The 20,518-nt window shown below is 41.2% G+C and overlaps 4 protein-coding genes across 6 annotated transcripts; 2 read left to right on the top strand and 2 right to left on the bottom strand.

The window, feature by feature from the left end:
* Window positions 1-285: 285 nt before the first annotated feature.
* LOC124340569 (ashwin-like) lies at window positions 286-1,154 on the top strand. Of its 2 annotated transcripts, none has more exons than XM_046793162.1 (3): window positions 286-549; window positions 614-765; window positions 837-1,154. In XM_046793162.1, the coding sequence occupies exons 1-3, from the start codon at window positions 463-465 to the stop codon at window positions 1,030-1,032; spliced, it is 435 nt and encodes a 144-aa protein (XP_046649118.1). In that variant the 5' UTR covers window positions 286-462; the 3' UTR covers window positions 1,033-1,154. The 2 variants fall into 2 exon arrangements, with proteins under 2 accessions (XP_046649118.1, XP_046649119.1); XM_046793163.1 differs by having other exon boundaries at window positions 290-549; window positions 843-1,154.
* LOC124340483 lies at window positions 1,029-7,701 on the bottom strand. The gene is made up of 23 exons (XM_046793019.1): window positions 7,594-7,701; window positions 7,316-7,515; window positions 7,121-7,249; window positions 6,926-7,051; window positions 6,691-6,855; window positions 6,432-6,574; window positions 5,945-6,325; window positions 5,537-5,874; window positions 5,289-5,473; window positions 5,002-5,219; window positions 4,715-4,934; window positions 4,415-4,643; window positions 4,145-4,352; window positions 3,910-4,076; window positions 3,699-3,844; window positions 3,496-3,635; window positions 3,297-3,426; window positions 3,076-3,231; window positions 2,776-2,988; window positions 1,987-2,530; window positions 1,765-1,919; window positions 1,539-1,696; window positions 1,029-1,477 (listed from the first exon to the last, which is right to left on the bottom strand). Exons 1-23 carry the CDS (start codon window positions 7,625-7,627, stop codon window positions 1,198-1,200), a joined length of 4,665 nt encoding a protein of 1,554 aa, XP_046648975.1. The 5' UTR covers window positions 7,628-7,701; the 3' UTR covers window positions 1,029-1,197.
* Window positions 7,702-8,453: 752 nt separating this feature from the next.
* On the bottom strand, window positions 8,454-10,714 carry LOC124340521 (F-box only protein 47-like). The gene is made up of 10 exons (XM_046793101.1): window positions 10,427-10,714; window positions 10,224-10,357; window positions 10,061-10,150; window positions 9,883-9,996; window positions 9,775-9,816; window positions 9,511-9,712; window positions 9,299-9,448; window positions 9,031-9,221; window positions 8,792-8,945; window positions 8,454-8,731 (listed from the first exon to the last, which is right to left on the bottom strand). Exons 1-10 carry the CDS (start codon window positions 10,620-10,622, stop codon window positions 8,619-8,621), a joined length of 1,386 nt encoding a protein of 461 aa, XP_046649057.1. The 5' UTR covers window positions 10,623-10,714; the 3' UTR covers window positions 8,454-8,618.
* A 319-nt stretch (window positions 10,715-11,033) lies between these two features.
* On the top strand, window positions 11,034-18,544 carry LOC124340545 (syntaxin-1A-like). Of its 2 annotated transcripts, none has more exons than XM_046793135.1 (11): window positions 11,034-11,224; window positions 11,285-11,384; window positions 12,247-12,764; window positions 12,877-12,966; window positions 15,076-15,175; window positions 15,249-15,323; window positions 15,392-15,574; window positions 15,661-15,734; window positions 15,805-15,942; window positions 16,042-16,152; window positions 17,659-18,544. In XM_046793135.1, the coding sequence occupies exons 3-11, from the start codon at window positions 12,732-12,734 to the stop codon at window positions 17,737-17,739; spliced, it is 885 nt and encodes a 294-aa protein (XP_046649091.1). In that variant the 5' UTR covers window positions 11,034-11,224; window positions 11,285-11,384; window positions 12,247-12,731; the 3' UTR covers window positions 17,740-18,544. The 2 variants fall into 2 exon arrangements, with proteins under 2 accessions (XP_046649091.1, XP_046649090.1); XM_046793134.1 differs by having other exon boundaries at window positions 11,036-11,224; window positions 16,537-18,544.
* The last annotated feature ends 1,974 nt before the right edge of the window (window positions 18,545-20,518 follow it).

Below are 20,518 nucleotides of genomic sequence, written 5' to 3'. Positions count from 1 at the left end.
AACGCTGCTATTAAAACATATTCGTAAATCAAGCATTAACCATGCATTAACAACTTAGAAAGCGAATTCATGACATGGAGAACAAGGAGAAGAACTAATAACCAGCTGCTAATAACGTGTTTTCGAAACTCGATTCTTCTCGAAAATTTAAAAACATGACAAATCAGGAGGCGGCTGTTGTTGCTTAAAAATATTTCAAAATTCTTCGGAGAGCATCTCCGTCATCGAGAAGGATTCAAAAAGACAAAAAATGAAGAAGTCGCATTCTCTTCTGCAAGCAAAACAATAACAAACAACCGTAGCAGACGACGGGTATGTTCAAACTCAGTGTATGTGTGAATTTCTAAAGACGTGAAACGTGTCTGTGCACGATTTTTAAAAACGAGAATTTACAATAATTTTACTCACACACTAGAAAAAAAATCTTAAAATTTACCTTATAAACTGAATGATTATTTCGTCATGTCAGCTTCGGACCATGAAAACACTTGGAAATTGCTTCACCCAGAATTGTTATCACAAGAAGAGCTTCTCTGTATTCTTAGAGAGGTAACAAACCAATAAACCCAATAACCAAAAATTGACATTAAATGTTATACATTAATATCCACAGAGAAATGTAAAACTAGATGAGGAAACATCTCAAAATAAAGCTCAACTAGTGGAACTGTTTAAAAGAGTAGCAATGCCCCAGTCACAGCGATCTTGTTTTCAAGACAAGACAAGCAAAATGGAAGTAGACCAGCCATCTTCACCAGTCAAACTGTAAGTTTATTTTTCTTCTTCAATATTTTGATAGATTGGCAATTTTCTGAAGTGCACTACTCTTTGTGTGGCTACAGAAACTCACTTTCAAGAGGATATCAGTTGAAACAAAGTTCTGGTTCCACAACATCCAGCACATCACACAGCAACATTACAAGCCAGCTAAATAAAGTCAAACTCAAGCGCAATGCATCTGAAATGAGTAAGTGTACTTCTACAGATGGAGCAAGTCCTACTAAGAAAAGGGAAAAGATAACATGGCCTTAACTTGAATCATGTATTGGATGTCTTTTAAACCACTGCCTCATTTGGGAGTATTGACATATGAATAGGCATTTTTGTAGGGTTTCCAGAGGACTTTTTGCAATAAAATGTTGATAATCTTTGGATTAATGTCTAAAAGATATCTGACTTGAATGATAGGCAATTGATTTATTGTAAGTTACTATCTGGACAAGTAAGTTTTTCCTGATTTGGGTAGCATGTTTGTCCCAGAGTGTAGGAGGCAATCAGTACAGTAGCGTTGTTAACTGGACATCCCTGTGGGCTGATCCACTCCCTGTCAGTCTCCCCGTCGAAATTGCCGCACAATCCACAGTGTTGATTTTTGTGAAACCAAGTGGGAAACACGGCAACGTGACTCCCGCTGTAGTGCACTAAAAGTCCAGCTCCAGGTGAAGAGATGATGTAAATAGGCGCTTGATATCGTACCCTATGATTTTTAAAGGTTAATGACTATCGAAATCTGCTTTTCTCTTTTATTTTTAACTTACTTTAAAACGTAGAAATTGTCTCTTCCCTCTGGTAGAGTGTATGAATTATTTGATACATCTATTTCGAGGTCGTTTGCCCTGACGGTAAATTGCTTTCGTCGACCGCTTTCGTCTGGCATGATTTCAATCGTATGTCCACCCACTTGTACTTTTGTTGCCTATTTTTTAAAGTTAACCGCATTGAAAAAAAGGGAAAAGATTCTAGAGATTTGAGGAATATTTTTACCAGTGGGTAAAGTCCGGTCGTACGCCGAACAAAAACACCGAAGAGGGGATTTGATCCGCAGTCACTCGTGACTAGTGTGTAACAAGGTGAAAAGGTGTTGTTGAATTTGAATTTGTCCAATGTCCGGATATACTGTGACGTCACAAGGCACGAGGCTAAAATAAAGGGAGAAAAGATTTGAATGACGTTTTAAATTACATTTGTAATGGTGAAATCAATTACGAATGACGTCGCCCTCGTAAGCGATCCGAGCCGTCTGCGAAATACTTGTCGATGGCAATAGGAATTGGCCAACGGGTATATTGATATGGTCGTATCGTTCGATGACATTGTTAGTAGCCCAGTGCAAGTTGACCATCTGATGGCCCTCTTCTACTTTATCCGGTAGAAAAGTTACGTTGACTTGCACACGTCCGACTTCCTTGCTCTGCCCAACTTGTTCAGAATTGGCGTTGGGTTCGGCCTTCCAGTAAGGCAAAAGGGACAGACTGATGAGGTCTCCTACTTTCCCCATCATTTTCTCCAGCTGGAATGGAACAGCTGCGAATCTGAACTCGAAATTGTAGTTTGAAAGCGTAGTAAAGTCGAGTGCGGCACGGTAGCAGGCTTCCGTTTGAGGAACGATTCCTGGGGCCCAGTTTTGATTTTTCTTTTCCCTTTCGCATTCTTTGTAATGCCAAATATTGGCTGCACTTCTCCTTTGCATCACCCAGCTGCCAGCTGAGGCCTTGATTCCCATTTTAAACCGAAATTGATCGGTTGGGCACTGAATAGAGTTTAAAAAAAAGAATATCGTTAGATTGTAGTTGTAATGTTTTTCCCGGCAAAACCACTGAATTGGACTACATGCATTTTCTACACCTTTGTGCAAGTGGTAAAAATACACGTAGTCCACTAGACCAATAAACCTGTTAGGATGCACATTTGATTGCGACTTTAATTTAACCCTATTTAAGGTAACGAGTCAACTAATTAGAGAACCAATGGGAAGGTAAAAACTTTATCACATACTTGGGTAGACGAAGAGACGTCTCCCATGACGTATTCAATCGATCCTTGCGCAACGGGGGGTTGGGTGTAACTGGAAATGTCAATGACGTCGACAGGCGTCGGTTGAAATGTTGATTCCGCCTTGAGACATATCAAGAAATCCTTGGGGATGTTGAGCTGTGGCGAACGAGCCACAAAGGCGCGAACGTTGACGTTGTTTCGTGATCCTGCATTCTGTAATTTATTCAAACGTTACTTTTAGATAAAATATCGATCCATATCGATCCATATCGAGATCGAAAAAAGTAAATAATAACTTACCCGGTATTCGTAGGTCATGTCAAGTTCTCCTTTGCGATCCGTAGTTGCCGTTTCTCCTTTCCAGTTGACTTCGATTTTGACTGACATTTTTCCCGACTGCCAAGACACTTCCGCATCGTCGCTTACATTCGATTTCATTTTAAAGCGGAAGCTCATCTTTCATTCAAAGGTTTTTATTTTAGAGTTCTATTTCATTTCCAAATGAATGATTCATTGAATACCTCCTTGACGGGAAGATGGCTTGATCTGAAAATCCTACCCCTAAATCCGCAATGGCGGGCTTCCGGCTGGATAAACATGTGATGCTGCAGTTGGAGAAAACTCAAATATGCCCATCCAGCTAGGTTTCCACTATATCAAACATTTTCTGTTTAAATAATACAAAGAACCTTTCAGAAGCAGACCCTGATTGAAACTTACCGGAAGTTCATACTGAGTGGATTCAGGGCCTCGAGGACCGTTTGAATTTGTTTGCCAACCGAACGACCTCCATCGCAATTGAACACTTGAGCATGCGCTTCCGTGCCCATAAGGGTAGAACTCAAATTGGCAATAGTTTCCTATTTTTTAAATAATGGATTTGAACAGCGATTTCTTTGGAATTCAATAACAACTAAACTCACCGTTTTTAAAACTGTGTCTTTTCTTGAAATTACAAACACAGGTAGACACTGCGGACAAGCTCGTTTGACTTTTTCGTACGAAGACTCGGACGGTCTAAGCGTAAGGATCGTGCGACCAAACGAGCTGATTTCTATGGCATTGGTGGCTGTGAATTAAAGGAAAGCAATTAAAAAATGTTATTCCAACTACGAGTATTCGAATTACAAGAACCTTTAGGGTTGACAATGGTGACGTCGGTTTGCATTTTTTTAGGGTCGACAATCACTTCGAAACTGAGCGGCACGTTGAAAATGGCCTTGCGGTTACGGACTACTCCTTGGGTAACGTTTAAGGGCGTAAAATGAGTCAGGATTCCATGATCCCCGTATATCTCTCCGCTATTAAGTGATACAACCATCAAAAGGTTATTAAAAATCTCGTAGAAGGAATGAAAAAAAAGTCATACTATAAATTGAGGTTGATGTTGCGACCAACTGTTCCGGCTTGTTTGGTTTTCGCTATCGATCCTTTCAAAGAGATGAGGATCGGAGCACTGAAGATGAACGAAACCGGGATACCTAATCCATTGGGTTGAGTGTAAAGTAGAGCGCCCGTTGTAGCGTAGCGTTGAATATTAAAAGATAAATCGTGAAGAAATTCCAGATTCGTAGCAGCTAAAATGGAATTCAATTAAAGTTAATTATTATTTCTTTTTTGGTTCGAATAATTTTCTTACATGCCAACGCCGATGCTAAAAAGTTTTTGTCGAAATTGTAAAACATGATTGTCGCTCCGTGTAATTTAAAGGCAATGTCCAAACTGCTGACTCCCAGTTCTTTCCTGGGTGCAAAATTGAAATCGTCCATCGTTGCGGCAATACGGGACATAACCAAATCTTCCTTTTGTAGGGTCGAACTGAATACACTGGTAATGTATTTCCTCATACCAGACATCCGGACCGTGAACTTGTTAATTGATTCGTAAAAATCATTAATTATTTCCTCTTTTCTACTTTTAGTTTCATGTTGTACTTTACCGAAAAGGGCTGAACAGTCACTCCTTTGACAAAGTAGAGAACTTTACCGGCCACAAAACCGGGAAGATCGTCAAATTCCGAATTGGTAGTCTTCAAATTGAGTTGGCTGCCAAATGAGGAACGGCTGTCGAGGAAATCGAAAGCGTATTCGGCCGAACTACTCGAAGCGGCCATTTTTTCGTCAGCAAACGCATTAAGAATTTGCTTAGCCCTTGCCCTCCTATTTGTTGATTGATATCGTTATACCAGTGCTCGTTAATAGTATAAGTTACGTCGGTGTCACTTACACATGAGTGTTGCAGGGGTTGTGATTGTTGGCGATGGTTTTGATAGCCGAAATAACGTAATGACGCACTTGGCTGTTATTTTCGCTAGACAGCAACTGCTGCATCAGTTGTAACATTTCTGTAGTAACGTGTTCATCGAGGATCACTTGAGCAGCAGCGATCCTCACTCGGAAACTATCCTTGACATCTCTGAGTAGTCGAACTAAAATATTCCAAACCTAGAAACCCCACCCAAAATGTTTTGTAGATTAAAATTTCATCATTTTGAAATTATGTGCATTTTTTACTTTGGCTTGTGTCTTGTACGGAGCTAAACCTTTGATAATATAGACCCTCAGGTCATTGGCACTCTCGTCATCGAGGGGAGCTCTCTTAATTGCCATTTCCAACATGGAATTCAGTGTGTGACCATAACCGACATTTTGCAGGGCGTGGACGTAAAGAGCTCGATCGGCAAACGAATTTGAACTTGCTGAATATTAATGGATGGAAATGAGTATGGGGGGAAATCGCTTTAATCCTTATTACCACTTACATGCAATAATGCCGTAGTATTTCTTTTGCCACTCGTCGATTTTGACGGTTCGACAGACTCTGGGTGCGGAGCAAGTTTTCCCGACCAGACTGGCAATGGCCAGAATAGCCGCATTTTTAAAAACGTTCAATTGATCGCCTTCGCCCGAAATTTTGGCTTCGGTGATTTGCTGGAATTCCAGCAGTAGCTTCTCTGACGGTTCTTTGACGTAAATTCCAGCGTAGGCAACGAGGCGAGCAGCACTCCATACATCCAGCGATCCTTCCAGGATCAAATCTCTGATGAGAATAACACCGACGTTGCTCCCAGAATGCAAAATCAGATCCAAAAAAATGTTTCTGTTTTAAACAAAATGCAAAGTTTCAAGTCTTTCCTTTGTTGGAATATATAATGAATTCAATCGAGTACCTGGCCGAATGGAGTTTTTCATTTTTGGGAGCAATGGCTAATTCCTTGTAAAGGGCCTTGGCATTAGCATAATCCAAGGATCCCAGTTGATATGAGATGGCTGAAAGAGGTAGGACGTCCATGCTAATCCTTTGTTCCGAAGTGTACGACTCGGCCGATAGAAACTCGACGGCATTAATGAGATCGAGTTGGCTCCTGCGACGAAGATTTTCTTGGCCGTAGATCAATGACTCTGGGTGCAGCATGAGATTCTGTGCCGCTTTCAGGTCCAATGTCTTTTCCTCGCGTTGGAATACAAACTTTAAATGGTCTTTGAATGCCAACTTGGCCGGAGTGATTGACTCGGTCGAACGTCGCGTTTTTTCCAGATGCAGCGTGACACTGTCAAAAAAAAGGATCAAGCCAAGTTTTGTGTATCGATTAAAAAGAGGACAAAAAAGTTGTTGGGGATTAGACTATAAATGATGGATGCCATGTAATTACGTACTTTGTTTTGCTCTTCATGGATGACTTGTCGACGCCGAAGGGATCGAGCCATACGACACCGGAAGATTCGATTTTCAAGAGCTCTGGGTAACCGCGATTGATTGCTACGACGTACGTAGCCGTGCTAGTCAACCCTGCGACAGTCTATATCCGTGTAATAGAACAAAAACACACAGAAAAAAAGCCATTCTATATATTACCATCAGCAGCAGATGAGTAGAATGTAGAGGGGAAAGAGAGAGATAATTAATTCATTATACCTGCTGTCCTCCTCCGGGACACGAGGGCATATCGATAAAAGTCCTCCATCGACCCAGTGGCAACTCTGGGCACGAATCCAAGTCCCGATGCTTTGTCACACTGTGCTGGTTCTCACCCATAGGCGAGGAGTAGTAGTTGACTTCGCATTTTCCGTACAGCGATAACTGAAAACATTTCAAAAGGAAAAAAGATAAAAACTATTGGTCCTATAATAGAAAGCAAGGAAAGTACTACCTCTTTGTCGCTATAAATGTAATTGTTGATGCCGGATAGATCGACTTGCAGTATCGATGCAATGGAACGCTTAAAGTTGGTCGACCAAAGTGGCTCTTTGTCATCCGGGAAAGCAGCTCCTTCGACCTTTTGTTGCAAAAGAGAATCAATATGATTCAAATGATCTTTCCACTTTTTGATTTTTTGGAAACAAACTTTGGATCCCGAGTAGAGAAGATGAAACGGTTTGCTCAACTGTTCGTTAAGTTCCGTCAATTCGATAAATGAATTGCCAGTCTGAGAAGATTTTTCCCCATGCTTCATCGCCAGAGAAACATTCTTGATCTATACAAAAACATCAAGTTAAATGGAAAAATTCTTTTTAAATCATTTAGAAAAAAAAAAACTAACTTTTAAAAGTGATCGCCATTTGGTGTCTTCAACTTTGGTGATGACGTAAAGTTGTCCCCTGAGCCAAGTCGATGTGGCTACCTGATTGTTTACCCCCGAGTCGCTCTCCATTGACGCCTCCCATTCGTATCGATACTCGATACCTTCGCGAAATGGAGGTTTACTTGTCGAGTCTGTCAAAACTTGGTTCGTTGCCAAACCTAATCAGATTTAAATTAATAATATTAGCAAATTGATTGAGGAAAGGTTTCTTTTTCAGTTTCTATTCTATCACTTACCGAGTAACAGTAGACAGAAACAGAAGAGACGCATGGTTGTCCGACGGTTGGAAAAACACTGTCGCTTAACACCAAGTGTGTTGGCTTACTGGATGTTGAAAGCAAGGCAGTTTTCAGAATTTATATCAGATCGGCCTTGGCGTTTGGTGATGTTTGTTCCTGACTGGTAGCTGCTGGCTGGCATATCCTACTCCGCGTTTTTTCGTTCATTTGTAAACTATGATAAGATGGCTTCTTGTATTTCAAGTTACCTTTGACCTCAGTCGCAGCGCAGCTGGATCATTTATTTTTTTTCTTTCAGCAAGGCATTTTACTATCTCTTGTTCATCACCCCTTTACTCAATCCGTGAAGGAACATTTCCAAACAGAAATGTAAACAAATTCCATTTTGAGTTTTCGAATAATCCATATTGTTCGGTTTAAAGTTCATTGGTCAGGATTCAAATAACTACCCAAACGTTAATAATGGTTAAAGTATATCGCTATAGGGTTATAATTGTTAAGTTGAATTTCAAACCGGAAAGCAGACGTCCGGTTGATGTTTGGGAGGTTGCCACAAGTCTGTCAAATCTGTTTCGGAAATGGAGATGATTACCAAAGTTTAAGGAGAGGTTTATGTAAGATCTGCTGGTAGTCGCAGATCAACATTTGTTTTTGGATGTTGCTTTCTCTGCAGGCGATATTCGATACATCCATGTGCTCAGCAACAACTGGCGAACGAATTGACATGAACCTCCTAGTTCGAAGAAATTGTAAGAGAAAATGATTAGGTCATGGGCTCTTTTTCTAGTTTTCAATTCAGTGTTTTGACAAGAATGCCGGCGCTTCACCATCTGGTCTGCATTGATAATATCAATTAGTTGGAGAGAACGTATATATTGATGTTTTCTTACAACTTAAAAAACGTTAACTTATACGGGTTGATAAACATTTTTTTTTTAAACGAACATGTCAATCTATAGAATCGCGTCCAAGCGGACAAAATATCTTAGCCTAGAGAGGCGGACGGACGAAAATAAAGAATGTCAGTCGGACATGAGAATAACGGTCAAATCTTTCCAGGCATCCATCACATCGTTGAAATCATCCATGGTTTCCGAGTTGTTGACGTCTTCGAGATCCGCTCCTGCGTTTTCATCTTGAATAAAAATAGAGATTTGGCAACCAAAGGCACTGTGAATATTCACGCAAGGATTACCTTGAACGACGGCATTGGCGAAATCATCGGCCAGAGTAAGAACTGCTTTCCAAAGTTCGGAAACGACGACGTAACGTTCGGTAGACAATTTCGGGTTGTTGATGATTTTGGAAATCAGCTGATGGACGCAGGTTTTATCGATGACAATTCCATTCTTGAAAGAGATGAAGGGCTTTTAATTGTTCCTTAGAAGTACCCCTGTGTGTGTGTGTTGTTAATTAGGGATATTGTATACGTACTCTGGCTCCTGCGTTGTGGGTAGCGAAATGAGGCGAAATCATAAGAGTCAGGGCCATGAGGAGTGAGGCTGTTGAAGCCCGCTCACTTTTGTAGAGGACAGCAAAATAATCGACGACCAAGTTCATGTCGATACAGCTGAGAGGCAACAAAATGGATGAGAAGGAGCGCAGCAACCAACAGTTTGGCACGTCTGTCAACCGGGACAAAGACATCAATTAATGGGCACACACAAAGGCCAGACAATTGTCTCCTGCACGAGGACTTTACTTGAGATCCAGACGAGGACTTCCAGTGAAAAGTAAGGTGACCAATTGGGAATCAATTGAAGGATCCCGATGGTTTTCGCAAGTTTGACGAAAACGTACGTGTGCTGCTCAAAAGCGCGGACGTGGAAAGCGAAATGCCAATCGATTTTGCCTTGGAAAAAGTTTTGTTGTTAGTCGTTTGTGGTCGGGCAGATTGCAAAGTGTGTCTAATACCTTGTGCATCGATAGGAGCGTAGAGGAGAAGGAGAACGTTCGCCAATTGTGCGGTGCCAATTTGATTGGAAATGAAACCAATCCAGATGGCACGATCGTAATCAGTCACCGATCGATCCAGAAAAAGGAAACGTAAATTTCGGCGTAGAAACAGCTCATTGTCGAGGTCGGTGCCCGGTGGATCGCAGACGAACCGTGAAATCTAATTTGCGTTCAGTCGTTAGACGTATTTGAAACGGGTAAACTAGAAAGTTTTATACCAACCGAACGATACAGGAACAGACGATCGCTCAGGAATGTATAAACCTGTGCCAAAAAAGGAAATAAAAAATAAAACCACTCCTTATAACACACACACATATAAACTTGCACCTTGAAACATTCTCCCTCGTCCCATCCGGCGATGAAGGATTGCAACACAGCGCCAACGAAAGGGAGTGTATCGAATGAGTTGGCAGATTCTTTCTTTTCCACCAAATGTTGGACCTGCAAGTGGAGTCAACTTTTTTAAATAGGCAATCTAAAGCTACGTGCGAGAGTTTTGTGTAACCGTTTCAATGTGGTGGTAGAAGAATTTGAGTCTGGAATCAACGGTGAAGAGGAAACTGGTGCGTTTCAATAGCTGACCAACGTTGAAACTCTGTCGATTCACACAACAACGTTAAATGTGTGGCACAAATTGATTTTTGTTATTTCATTTAGGTGATAATTACGTGACGAAAAATGTGATGATTCGAGGTAGTCAATAGGCGAGCGACTCTTTGGGCGAAATCCTCTCCCAAAACGTAGATGTAAATGACTTTCCCCATGGCCTTTGAGGAGATTGCCATTTGACTCAATTCATCCACTGAATAGCCAACGTATTTACAGAGTTAATCAATACAATTGCCACACTAATAAAAAGGAATATAGTTACGTGTAAGACAACGAAAAATGTAGAACATGAGGTCTTCTGTGAGTTTGCCGAACAGGGAATCTTTCAAGTCCGGAGCCAGATGTTGGTCAATCGACATTTCCATAACTTTTCTTTTCTTGTGGCCGAATTTAGACATAATGGACTCTAATGTATGTTTAAAGCCTCTAGCCGAGGTTGATTGCTTCTTGTCGGTCATTTTCTTTAGTTTAATTGTGTTGGTGCACTCGGGAGTAAAATTGGTAGGCCCACCACATCGAGCCGAGGAAAGAGACTAATGAGTTTTCGATATTCCCTTCCCCTGGCCCTAAAATTCGCGCCCAAAAATCTGCACACGTGATCGACGCTGTTGCCGGTTCTTGTATTTATTTAATTCATTTGTTTTTTTTAAATCAATATAAACTTATCAAGTATTTATTCTTTTTAAAATAAATACCACGTGGGGCTTGGTTATTTTCCTGTTGAAAGCAAGGTGGGCCTGATAAATTGGTTTATTTAGACTCGTTCTTTTTTCCCAAAACAACAGATGGCTCTGCAAGAAGTAGGCGGGGTTTTCCAACCTCCAGAAGACGAGGTATCTAATTAAGTAATTTTCCATCATTTAGTCAAAGTGTCTAGCCCTGACTCCATCAGACCACCGTGAAATTATTATTTTAATCCAGATGAAAGCATCCGCTTTAATGTACGACCTTTTTCTAAATAGATGAGTTGCCAAGCTGAATGCAGTCAGTACGAGACCAAGTCTAAACGACTTTTTATCAGTTGGCAGTCCCCGTCCCCCCACACACATCATCGTGCACGGTCTGAACGTTACAAAGTAGTCAAATATTTTATGAACATGCTCTGTATCATTTTCTGTAGGAGCTGAAATCTTCGTGTGTGCACAGGGTAACTATTCAAGATCCCGTGTAGACCTTGTAGAAAGGACCGCCTGCTGGGACAGACAGTCACGATCCGCATGGTATTTATTATTTGCAAGCAGCCCACGCAATTTTCTTGCAAATCTTTGACTGAAATGTCCTTTCCATGAATTTTTGGCTGGGGGGGGAGTGCCGAATGCATCATTTTGTCGATAAGCACTTGTGCACATACTCAAGAGTTGCAGAGTCTAGGGAGTTTAGATTATCGCTGGTCGTGAGTCATATTCGATGACGTGCTGCTTATTATTACAAACCATGAAAAGATAACAAAACACAAGAAGGGCATTCACATGGGCAGAAGGAAAAAAAACAACTTCGTTCGATCAAAGAATTCGGCTGGGGGGAGAAATGATACATGTAATAGACGTCGGATGTTGGCAGGCGGAAATGTATGGATATGGTTGTTGGTTGGAAGCGATCAAGAGGAAAACGGCGGTCGGCGATAGAATTAAATTTTGGTGTGACCTTTACTGTGTCTTGTAACGATTACGTATGCAAAATGCAGACAGGAAAAACTTGGATTTTTTGTTGCATCACGTTTCCCACCAACGTTTCTTTGTCACCATTTTGTTTCTGCTGCCACGTTCCAGAACCAACAAATCAAGCCACACCCGTTTACTTGAATTCCATTCAAATTGTTGTGTGGTACATCATTGATATATTTGTACGTGCCATGTCGTACAAGGAACCTGTGGGAGTTCGTTCGGTACGATTAGAAATGGAATCGCTCTTCCATGTTACATACGTTTTTCTTTCATAATAAATCTATATATCTGTACTTGGGTAAAACCCCTCTGCATTATGAATGAATATTTGAGAAGTTTTCTTTTTTTAATGGATTGAATTCGATGTAGAGAAGGATGAATGAGATAAAATCAATTCGGTTTTGTTGGGGGATTGTAGGTGGATTTCTGTCGAGTTGGCAACGTTGCGACAGTGCGGCCATATTGGTGGTTTTGACAGAAGAGAAGGGAAAGCTGACTACCCGAGTCGCCCACTGCCCTGTCGACGGCCGTGTCGGTTTCTCCTGTGACGCCCGGCACAAGACCCGAATTTTTTTTTATCGGGAATCGTAAAAGACACAATTCATTCAGCAATAATTATCTGTCGTGCTAATTTTGTGTCCGTGTCTTGATTTGAAGAAGGAAGAAAGAGCTGTTCTCGTGTCCTTTTTCCTCGTTGAAATTGTGTGTGTGTATGTGTGTGTGCCCAGTTTGTCTGTCTTTGCCATCCGAAGGGAGTATTGATTTTCGGTGTATGTGTGTCTGAGAGTGTGAGAGCCCAGTGCGTGTGTGTAGCCGACGCCGTCTACCACTAACTATTTGGTGCTTTTTTGGGTACAATTCTCTCTTTGAAGCTGTCGGTGGGATTGTAGGCCAACCCTCAAAATGACCAAGGACAGATTAGCAGCCCTCAAAGCTGTGAGTATACGCAATCATGTTCTCTTTGTTGTGCACAGCTCTTGTCGCTTGAAATTAATGCCTCGTAGTGCAACACTCATTTACTCCTCTTTTTGCATTCCTGCCGATTCAGGCACAAAGCGAGGATGACGACACAGGGCCAGATGATGTGGCCGTTACTGTTGAGGCCCAGGATGGATACATGGAGGCCTTCTTTGCAGAGGTAACTACCCCTCCGTTGACTGTTCCTTGTTTATTTAATCCCATTACATCTTTCAGCAGTTGGCCATAGCGTAATCATGGTCCGAGCATTTGCATAGACAAGACTCGAAAGAGATGAGGGACTAACCATGCACCTGAATAGATGGCACAAGAGTGTTCAGGTTGGAACGTGGAGCAATTTGGCTGATGGTGTCCCTTTCTGATGAGAGAGAGGGATAGCAGAGGGTGGAATTCATTAGCCATAATTGTGTTTACGATTGGCTCTCATTCATGTTGGTAGTCTGCTTTTGATAGCGCGGCCAATAGTAGCGTAATGACAAGAGGCGCGGTAGCATCAGGAGCCTCTGATGAATTGCAGGGGGAATTGCATCAGCAGAACGCTGTATTATAAGAGAGAGAAGCACTAGGCTTCTAGTCTTGTCAAAAGGAGCATTAAAATCTTGTTTCTTTCTTTCTCTCGTTGTTGTTTCAAAGTAAAACTATATCCCACCCCATCAGAGTGAGGCTTCCTTTCATCTACGGCTGCGCAATCCCCACTCGAGCTAAGAAATAGTCCATCACTTAAAGAATCTCCTGAACGGGGGGGAAAAGTTTGCTAAGTTGTAATGATGAACGGCACACACACACAGGGACACAACCACCATTGAGAAGGAAGGAAAGGGGGGCTTTGTTTGTTGGTTGACTGGCATGAAGACATGGTAGAGTAGCCTAGGCGTGCGGTAATCGAACGGAAGATGCGGCCGGGCGTGAAAAGCTGCTGGACATGTGATGGACGATTGTTCGTGGAATCGCTTTTCTATTTGTGTGGAAAATGAAAGAAAGATGTCAGGAGGTCAGCAATCTTTTTGCGTGAGAGATGGATTCGATTTCATGTGTGTGTGCTCTCATTTTATCATGCCAATTTTGCACATTTCAGCGACAGGGGCACCGAGAAAGTCTTTGCACTTGAGTGGGCGCTCCATCACATTAAACTACGTACCCCCATTGATCAGTTCCGCGACTGCCTTTACCCAATCTTTTTATGCGTCAGCATCCCCACCCCGACCAAATCCTTGCCACCTCGTCGAGCTTATGCAACGTCACTGTATCAAATCTTCTTTTTTCTATTTTAAAGCTCCTTTTTTCTCCAAAAGGAGGCGACTATCCTCCTTTTCTTCTCTTTCTTCTCGAGTGGTTTTTCTCTTTTTGTTTGCCCGGAATTGTGACGCCCTCCCACACACACGCACGCACGAACCGTCCCTGCCAACTCGTAACCTTCCCGCGGACAATTTGGAATCGGGCCGAATTTCAATAATGCCTCCTTCCACAATGCGCCACTCTCCCGTCACCAGGAGAAATTCTAAAGAAGGGGGGGGGGGCCAAAGAAGTTGAAAGGCCTAATCAATACATTTGTCCTGATTTATTTTCGAGCCATTTAGCTCTCGGCCGATTCTTCATTCAAACTTTTTTTTTCGTCGGCAGGGAAACGTTGGACCCTCCCACGTTTTTATTATTATTAGGAGGCGATCATTACTAGTACCGTGCATATACAATAGTCTCAGACCCAAACCCTCCCTCCCGATTCTCAATGTCTGTGTGTGGAGTAATGCGTGCGCCGCCCGCGCGGACAGGGTGTGTGCGTTCGGGACTCAAAGTCACATACATCGATCGATGGCAAAGGGAAAAGAGAAAACTAGCAGCCTTGGTGGTGGTGGTAATGGAAGAGTAACCCTCTCGCTCTCCAAAGGGATGAAAAGTATAGACGCAAAAATGAAATAAACCAAGTATAGGAGTCAGTTGCCATGCCCTTTCTTCTTTCCCATCTTCTTCCATCTTTTAAAAAAAGGCAACTTTTTCTTTCTTTCTTTTTGGCTGGCCATGGACGGAGTTTTCTCGGCCGAATGGCCACAATATCTGGGGGGGAAAGAACGATGATGATGATGTAATCGATAATCGATAGTCTCCACCACCACAGGATTAGGGAATATATAAAAAGAGGCCAGCAGAGGATGGATGGATGAGGATTACATTGAGCCAGGCTACAAGAAGGGGCGGCCATTTTTTGTAACTTTTGGATTTAACTCAAATCAGGTCATTTATATTCGCTGTGTCTTTTTTGATTGGATAATAGGTGAATGAGATACGGGAGAATATAGACAAGATACAGGCCAATGTTGAAGAGGTCAAGAAGAAACACAGCGCCATCCTGTCGGCCCCGCAAACGGACGAAAGTAAATATATAGTTATACCATTTGTGCCAATCCCGTCAGTGGATCTAAATTTGATTTCCCTTTTTATTTGCAGAGGTGAAGCAGGAGCTCGAGGATCTGATGGCCGACATCAAGAAAACGGCCAATAAAGTTCGATCGAAGCTGAAAGGTAACGGTTAGATTGACCTTTTGTTGTTCGATTAACGATAATGACATTTGCACTGATTGGATTTGCAGTCATCGAACAAAATATCGAACATGAAGAGCAAACGAATAAATCGTCGGCTGATTTGCGGATACGTAAAACTCAGCACTCGACACTTTCCCGTAAATTCGTCGAGGTCATGACCGAGTACAACCGCACGCAGACCGACTACCGTGAGCGATGCAAGGGTCGCATCCAGCGCCAACTCGAAATCAGTACGACTTTATTTCTTTCTTTCCGGCCCGTTTAGAAATTATTCAAATTGACTTTCAACTTTGTTTCTTTCATATGCAAACATCAGCCGGGCGCACGACTACCAACGAAGAGCTTGAGGAAATGTTGGAACAAGGCAATCCGGCCGTTTTCACTCAAGGCGTAAGACATTTGCTGGCTGTTTGCTCTTTCAATTAGGCCACAACTTACATTGTTCTGGTCGTTTTTTCAGATCATTATGGAGACGCAGCAGGCCAGGCAGACGCTGGCGGACATTGAGGCTCGTCACGCCGACATTATGAAATTGGAGAACTCGATCCGCGAGCTGCATGACATGTTTATGGACATGGCCATGCTGGTCGAGAACCAGGTACGCATTTAAACACAGACACGGCACACACGCCGATTTGATATCCCCAAAAACGTAACGATTATCTTTGATGTGTCTTTGGCTGCTGCTGCTGTATAGGGTGAAATGATCGATCGGATCGAGTACAATGTGGAACACGCCGTCGACTACGTTCAGACCGCCACTCAAGACACGAAAAAGGCACTGAAGTATCAAAGCAAAGCTCGACGGGTAAGTTTTCAGTTTTTGATCCTCTTTTCTCCTTTTTCTTTTTGGAATTTCCACTCGATAGAATAGTAGACGTCGATCGTAGTTGATATATAAAAAGGGGGGGAGGATTCATTTTTTATTTTACTTTGCTCTTTTTATTGTTGACGTTTCTATAGCTGGCATGTCTATGAAAAAAACTTTTTCCTACATTTTTTCACATTTATTTTTATATACGAGTCACGGACAAGTTGAAATAGAATTTTTCTTAAAACATTTTTTTTATAGCAGCCAGTAGATGGGCTATGCTGCAAAATTTGGCTGAATGCTTATTATTTTTTTTAATTATTATTATTATTTGGTCAAATTTTGGTTTGTTTATTCGTTTATTTTTCATTTCCCGTGTAGAAAAAGATATTTATTATCATCTGCGTCAGCATCACGCTGGTCATCGTCTTGGCCCTCATCATCGGATTTACAGTTCCTTAGTAGTCGAATTTCTTGTACATAAAAATCGCAACACACACAAGAACACGTTACGTTTTCCATTGAAAAACATACAAAGAGATAACAAAAACCAATTGTATTTAAACATTTACGAAAAAGGGAGAGACAACATTTTGATGATGTGTGTGAATGCCCAACGGCCTACAGGAATCGATGAGAACCGCCTCCGCTGTCTGCCTCTCTTTTTCTTTAGAAAATTTACTTAAAAGCATTTGAAAATAACACACACGTCTAAAACAAAATACCGGGAGAACAAGACTTACCAAGAGAAATAGAAATTTTCCCTTCTAATTTTTTTTTCTTTTTTTGTTTCTTTGATTCCTCGCTATAATTGAATTGCAATTAACCTTTGTGTGTGTGCTATTTTATTGTTTAGTTTTTTTTTTGTCCCTTTTGGTTTATTTTTCCCCCTCCAAGATTATTTGATTGGTGCCGCCCTGGAACGAGTTGATTAGTGCGCATGTGTCGTATGTGTGTGTGTGTGTAAAATAGGAGAATGGGGGTGGGTGGAATGATAAAATCATCTTTTTTTCCTTTTTTCAAACTCTTTACACATTTGGCTGTTATTTTTTCCTTGCCACCTTCTTGTGTTGCCCCGTGTGTACATAATTTGCTGTACATTCAAGTATAAAAACAACAACCCAATTGACAACAACCAACACAGTAGTGGAATGGACTTTTTTTTCTATTAATTTGATTTTTCTTTCAATTTGAATAAAACGACGCTCCTATTTTGAGTCTCGTGAGATTGCTGCTGCCTTTTCTGTTGGACAATTTTTTTTTCCTTTTCGTTTTGTTGTGACTGCAATTGAACAACAAAAGAACTTTTGTAGCTTTTTGGCTTCCAGCATTTGAATTAGTAGATGAAGGAAAGGAAAAAAAAAAAGAGCTAACCAATCTTCTCTCTATCTCTCTCTCTTTTCTGTCTCTCCTTGATTGCCTTCCTCTCTGTGGCACAACAACAACACTTTTGGGTGTGTCGTTTGTTGGTTTGGTTGTTACCTGTGTTGCGGCTATTTGCAGAAGAAGATTATGATCATGATTTGTTTGGCCATATTGGGAGTCATCTTGGCCTCTACCATTGGAGGATACTTTGGATTGTAATTCGTTTTTTTAAAAAAGAAAAAATTAACCAACCAACTGCCCAATCAAAAGCTTCACAAAAGGCTTTTGTGTGTCCGCCAGCCTGAATCAAACAACGCCGAGGCAACCAAGTAAAGAACCTAAAAATGTCTTCTTCGTTTCCTTCAAAAAATTCAATCTGTTTGTAGCCAGAAAAACAACCAAAAAAGGGCCTCTCTCCCCAACTTAAAAAAAAAGCCCAAAAAATCTCTTTATACATGTTTCGTTTTTCATTTCGATATAGTTATATAATTCTCATTTTGAATTCCTCAAATTTGTGTGTGATTTTTATCGGTTGGCTGACGAAAATAACTTGTAGAGAAGCGCCCGCCAGTTTTTGCTTTTTATTCGGTTTGAACACACGAACCCTTTTCTTACTTTTACACACACACACACTTGCGAGAAAAAATTCAAAAGAAGACAACAACAAAAAAATTAATAAAAAAGTAACGAAATGAATTATAGTTGAATGTCCCTGAAGCTGCTATTAAAAAAGAAAAAAAAACTGATGTTTAATGGACATTTTCCTCGTCATATGCAGTAGCCTCGATTTTCCATTGTTTTTTCTTTTATCTCTTTAACTTCCCTTTCTCTGTAAGTATATAATGTTTGACACACACACACACGCATGTGAACCCAGTCAGATGTTGTTATTGAATCAGCTCGGTACTTATTATTATTATTATTATAAATATGATGACGATGTATCTATGCATTTCCCCCGCCAACTGGAAGGTCTGGGGGTTTGTTACGTTTTCAAACCAAAACATTTTCGATTTGCCGAGTCTTATCCAACCAAAAAATAAGAAGCTACAAGTTGATAAACACCAAACATTTTTTTTTTTTAGGGCTAAACCAAAATTTTCTTTTTGATTGTTTTTCCATCATCAGTAGACGATTTTACTTAGCGCATTACTATAACTCTTCTAAACGGTTAATCATTCACTTTGTAAAACAAATAAAAAAGTCGTCCCTATTAAAACTTAGGTCGTTTATTTCTTTTCGAAATTCAAATCCCACATCAATTGACTTCCTATATAACTCTCTGCTACTGCTGCCACATATTGTGGATTCCCCCCCAGTTATTATTATTATTATCTAATTAATTATTGTTCTCCTCTTTTCAATTATTTTTTCATTTTTATTGTTGTTTTTTGATTTTTCGCCACTTGATCCATTCTCCTGCTCTGTGTGTGTGGTATTAAACAAAATATAATAATAATAACAAAAAAAAAGAATTATATAATCATGTGAATTTGTATAATGACATCATCAACTCTCGTCATATCGCCCGGAACTGCCTCATCTTTCACCTGTACAGTATGTCCGTTTTGATTATTAGTGTTTTGTTTTGCATCTTGTTTACGCTGATTCTTTTATTTATACCATTAGGACAGATGGGTGAACTGTCCGACAATATTTGTCCCGTGCTGTCCGTTCATGTCAAATTGTCAACGTAAAAAAGATCAAGTGAAACCCTCCCTCTTAGAGAACTAAAAGACCATATTAGGAAAGCCCCTGCGAATCAAAACAACAAGCCATAGAAATATTGGATGGGTCCAGCCAGTTGTGAAATATTCATATATGATCGCTGCTGCCCACCAACCAACGAAAATGGTGGTGCAGTTCTTGTGCGGGATACATGTACTAGTGTGTGGTGGCTTTGCATTGTGTTGGACTTATCCGTTTTGGAAATCGATCCGTGCCGTTGTTTTCGTGACGACGACGGTGACAATCGAAATGATACACGAACGGCAGCAGCTAGCGGCCCAATCGTCAATCCTGCAGCTGACAGCAGACCCGGACAGACCCTTGTACACAGACACACAGGCGATATAGACTGTGGGCGGCGACGGCGTGCGATATAGTCGGTCGACGAATGAGACGAGTCGGGACCAGAGTCTCTTTGGCCCCAATCGATCGATGTGCGCCATGCACATGGAACTGAGAAGAAAATCCATACACACACTACTATACACACAGTCTCTATCCTCTTGATGGCCCTTGAGCTCCTAGTGCAGAGGCTCCTATATAGCTCCTATATAGTCTGATCCCTACCTCCTTCCGGATCCCGCTCGTCCTCATTCACGAGAGAGATTGCCACGTCACGCGTCACAGATTCCCCAAACACACAAATAATACGATATCCAAATATCAATTCTAGAATGTTGTCGTTATTATTATTATTTATTTATTTTTCATCGCGCGTGACGTCTGTCATATTGAAAGCGCCTGCGCCAATCGCATCAAAATGTCGCCACATCTTTCACGACGCCGGCCAATAGATCGGACAGAGGGGGGCGGCGACCAAATAGGACGACGACGTCAGCAGCAGTAGAAAATAAATCAATTCTCTATAGCTCTTTTTTGTTTCGCTATAAAAGGCCTTCTCCACGTCTGTGTACAACATCGCTATTTCTATACCGTCGTCGTCATATCTAATATCTACATATATATATACTAAAGGAAGCCGAATGACCGATCGATATCGCTCCGGCTTTCTCTTTTGTTTAGGCCATTCAAAATGAGATACACATAGACATATGGAGATGTGTGTGTGTATAGAGAGTCTACTACTGCAACAGCAGCACTTGAAAGTTAATAAGAAACTAGTTCACTTTGTTATTGCTACTTCTATTGTTCAACTTTTCCCTTGATACTTCATATATTCACAAGAAATAAGAGCTAGCTCCATTTTCATCACGGCGCTTTGTTGACGTAACACACATTTCAGGTGGTAGAGAAACGTCTGACGTCAAAG

This window comes from Daphnia pulicaria, chromosome 5 (assembly GCF_021234035.1).
Source record: "Daphnia pulicaria isolate SC F1-1A chromosome 5, SC_F0-13Bv2, whole genome shotgun sequence".
In the NCBI taxonomy this organism is placed as follows: Eukaryota; Metazoa; Arthropoda; class Branchiopoda; order Diplostraca; family Daphniidae; genus Daphnia; species Daphnia pulicaria.
This window is presented reverse-complemented; position numbering and strand designations above follow the sequence as displayed.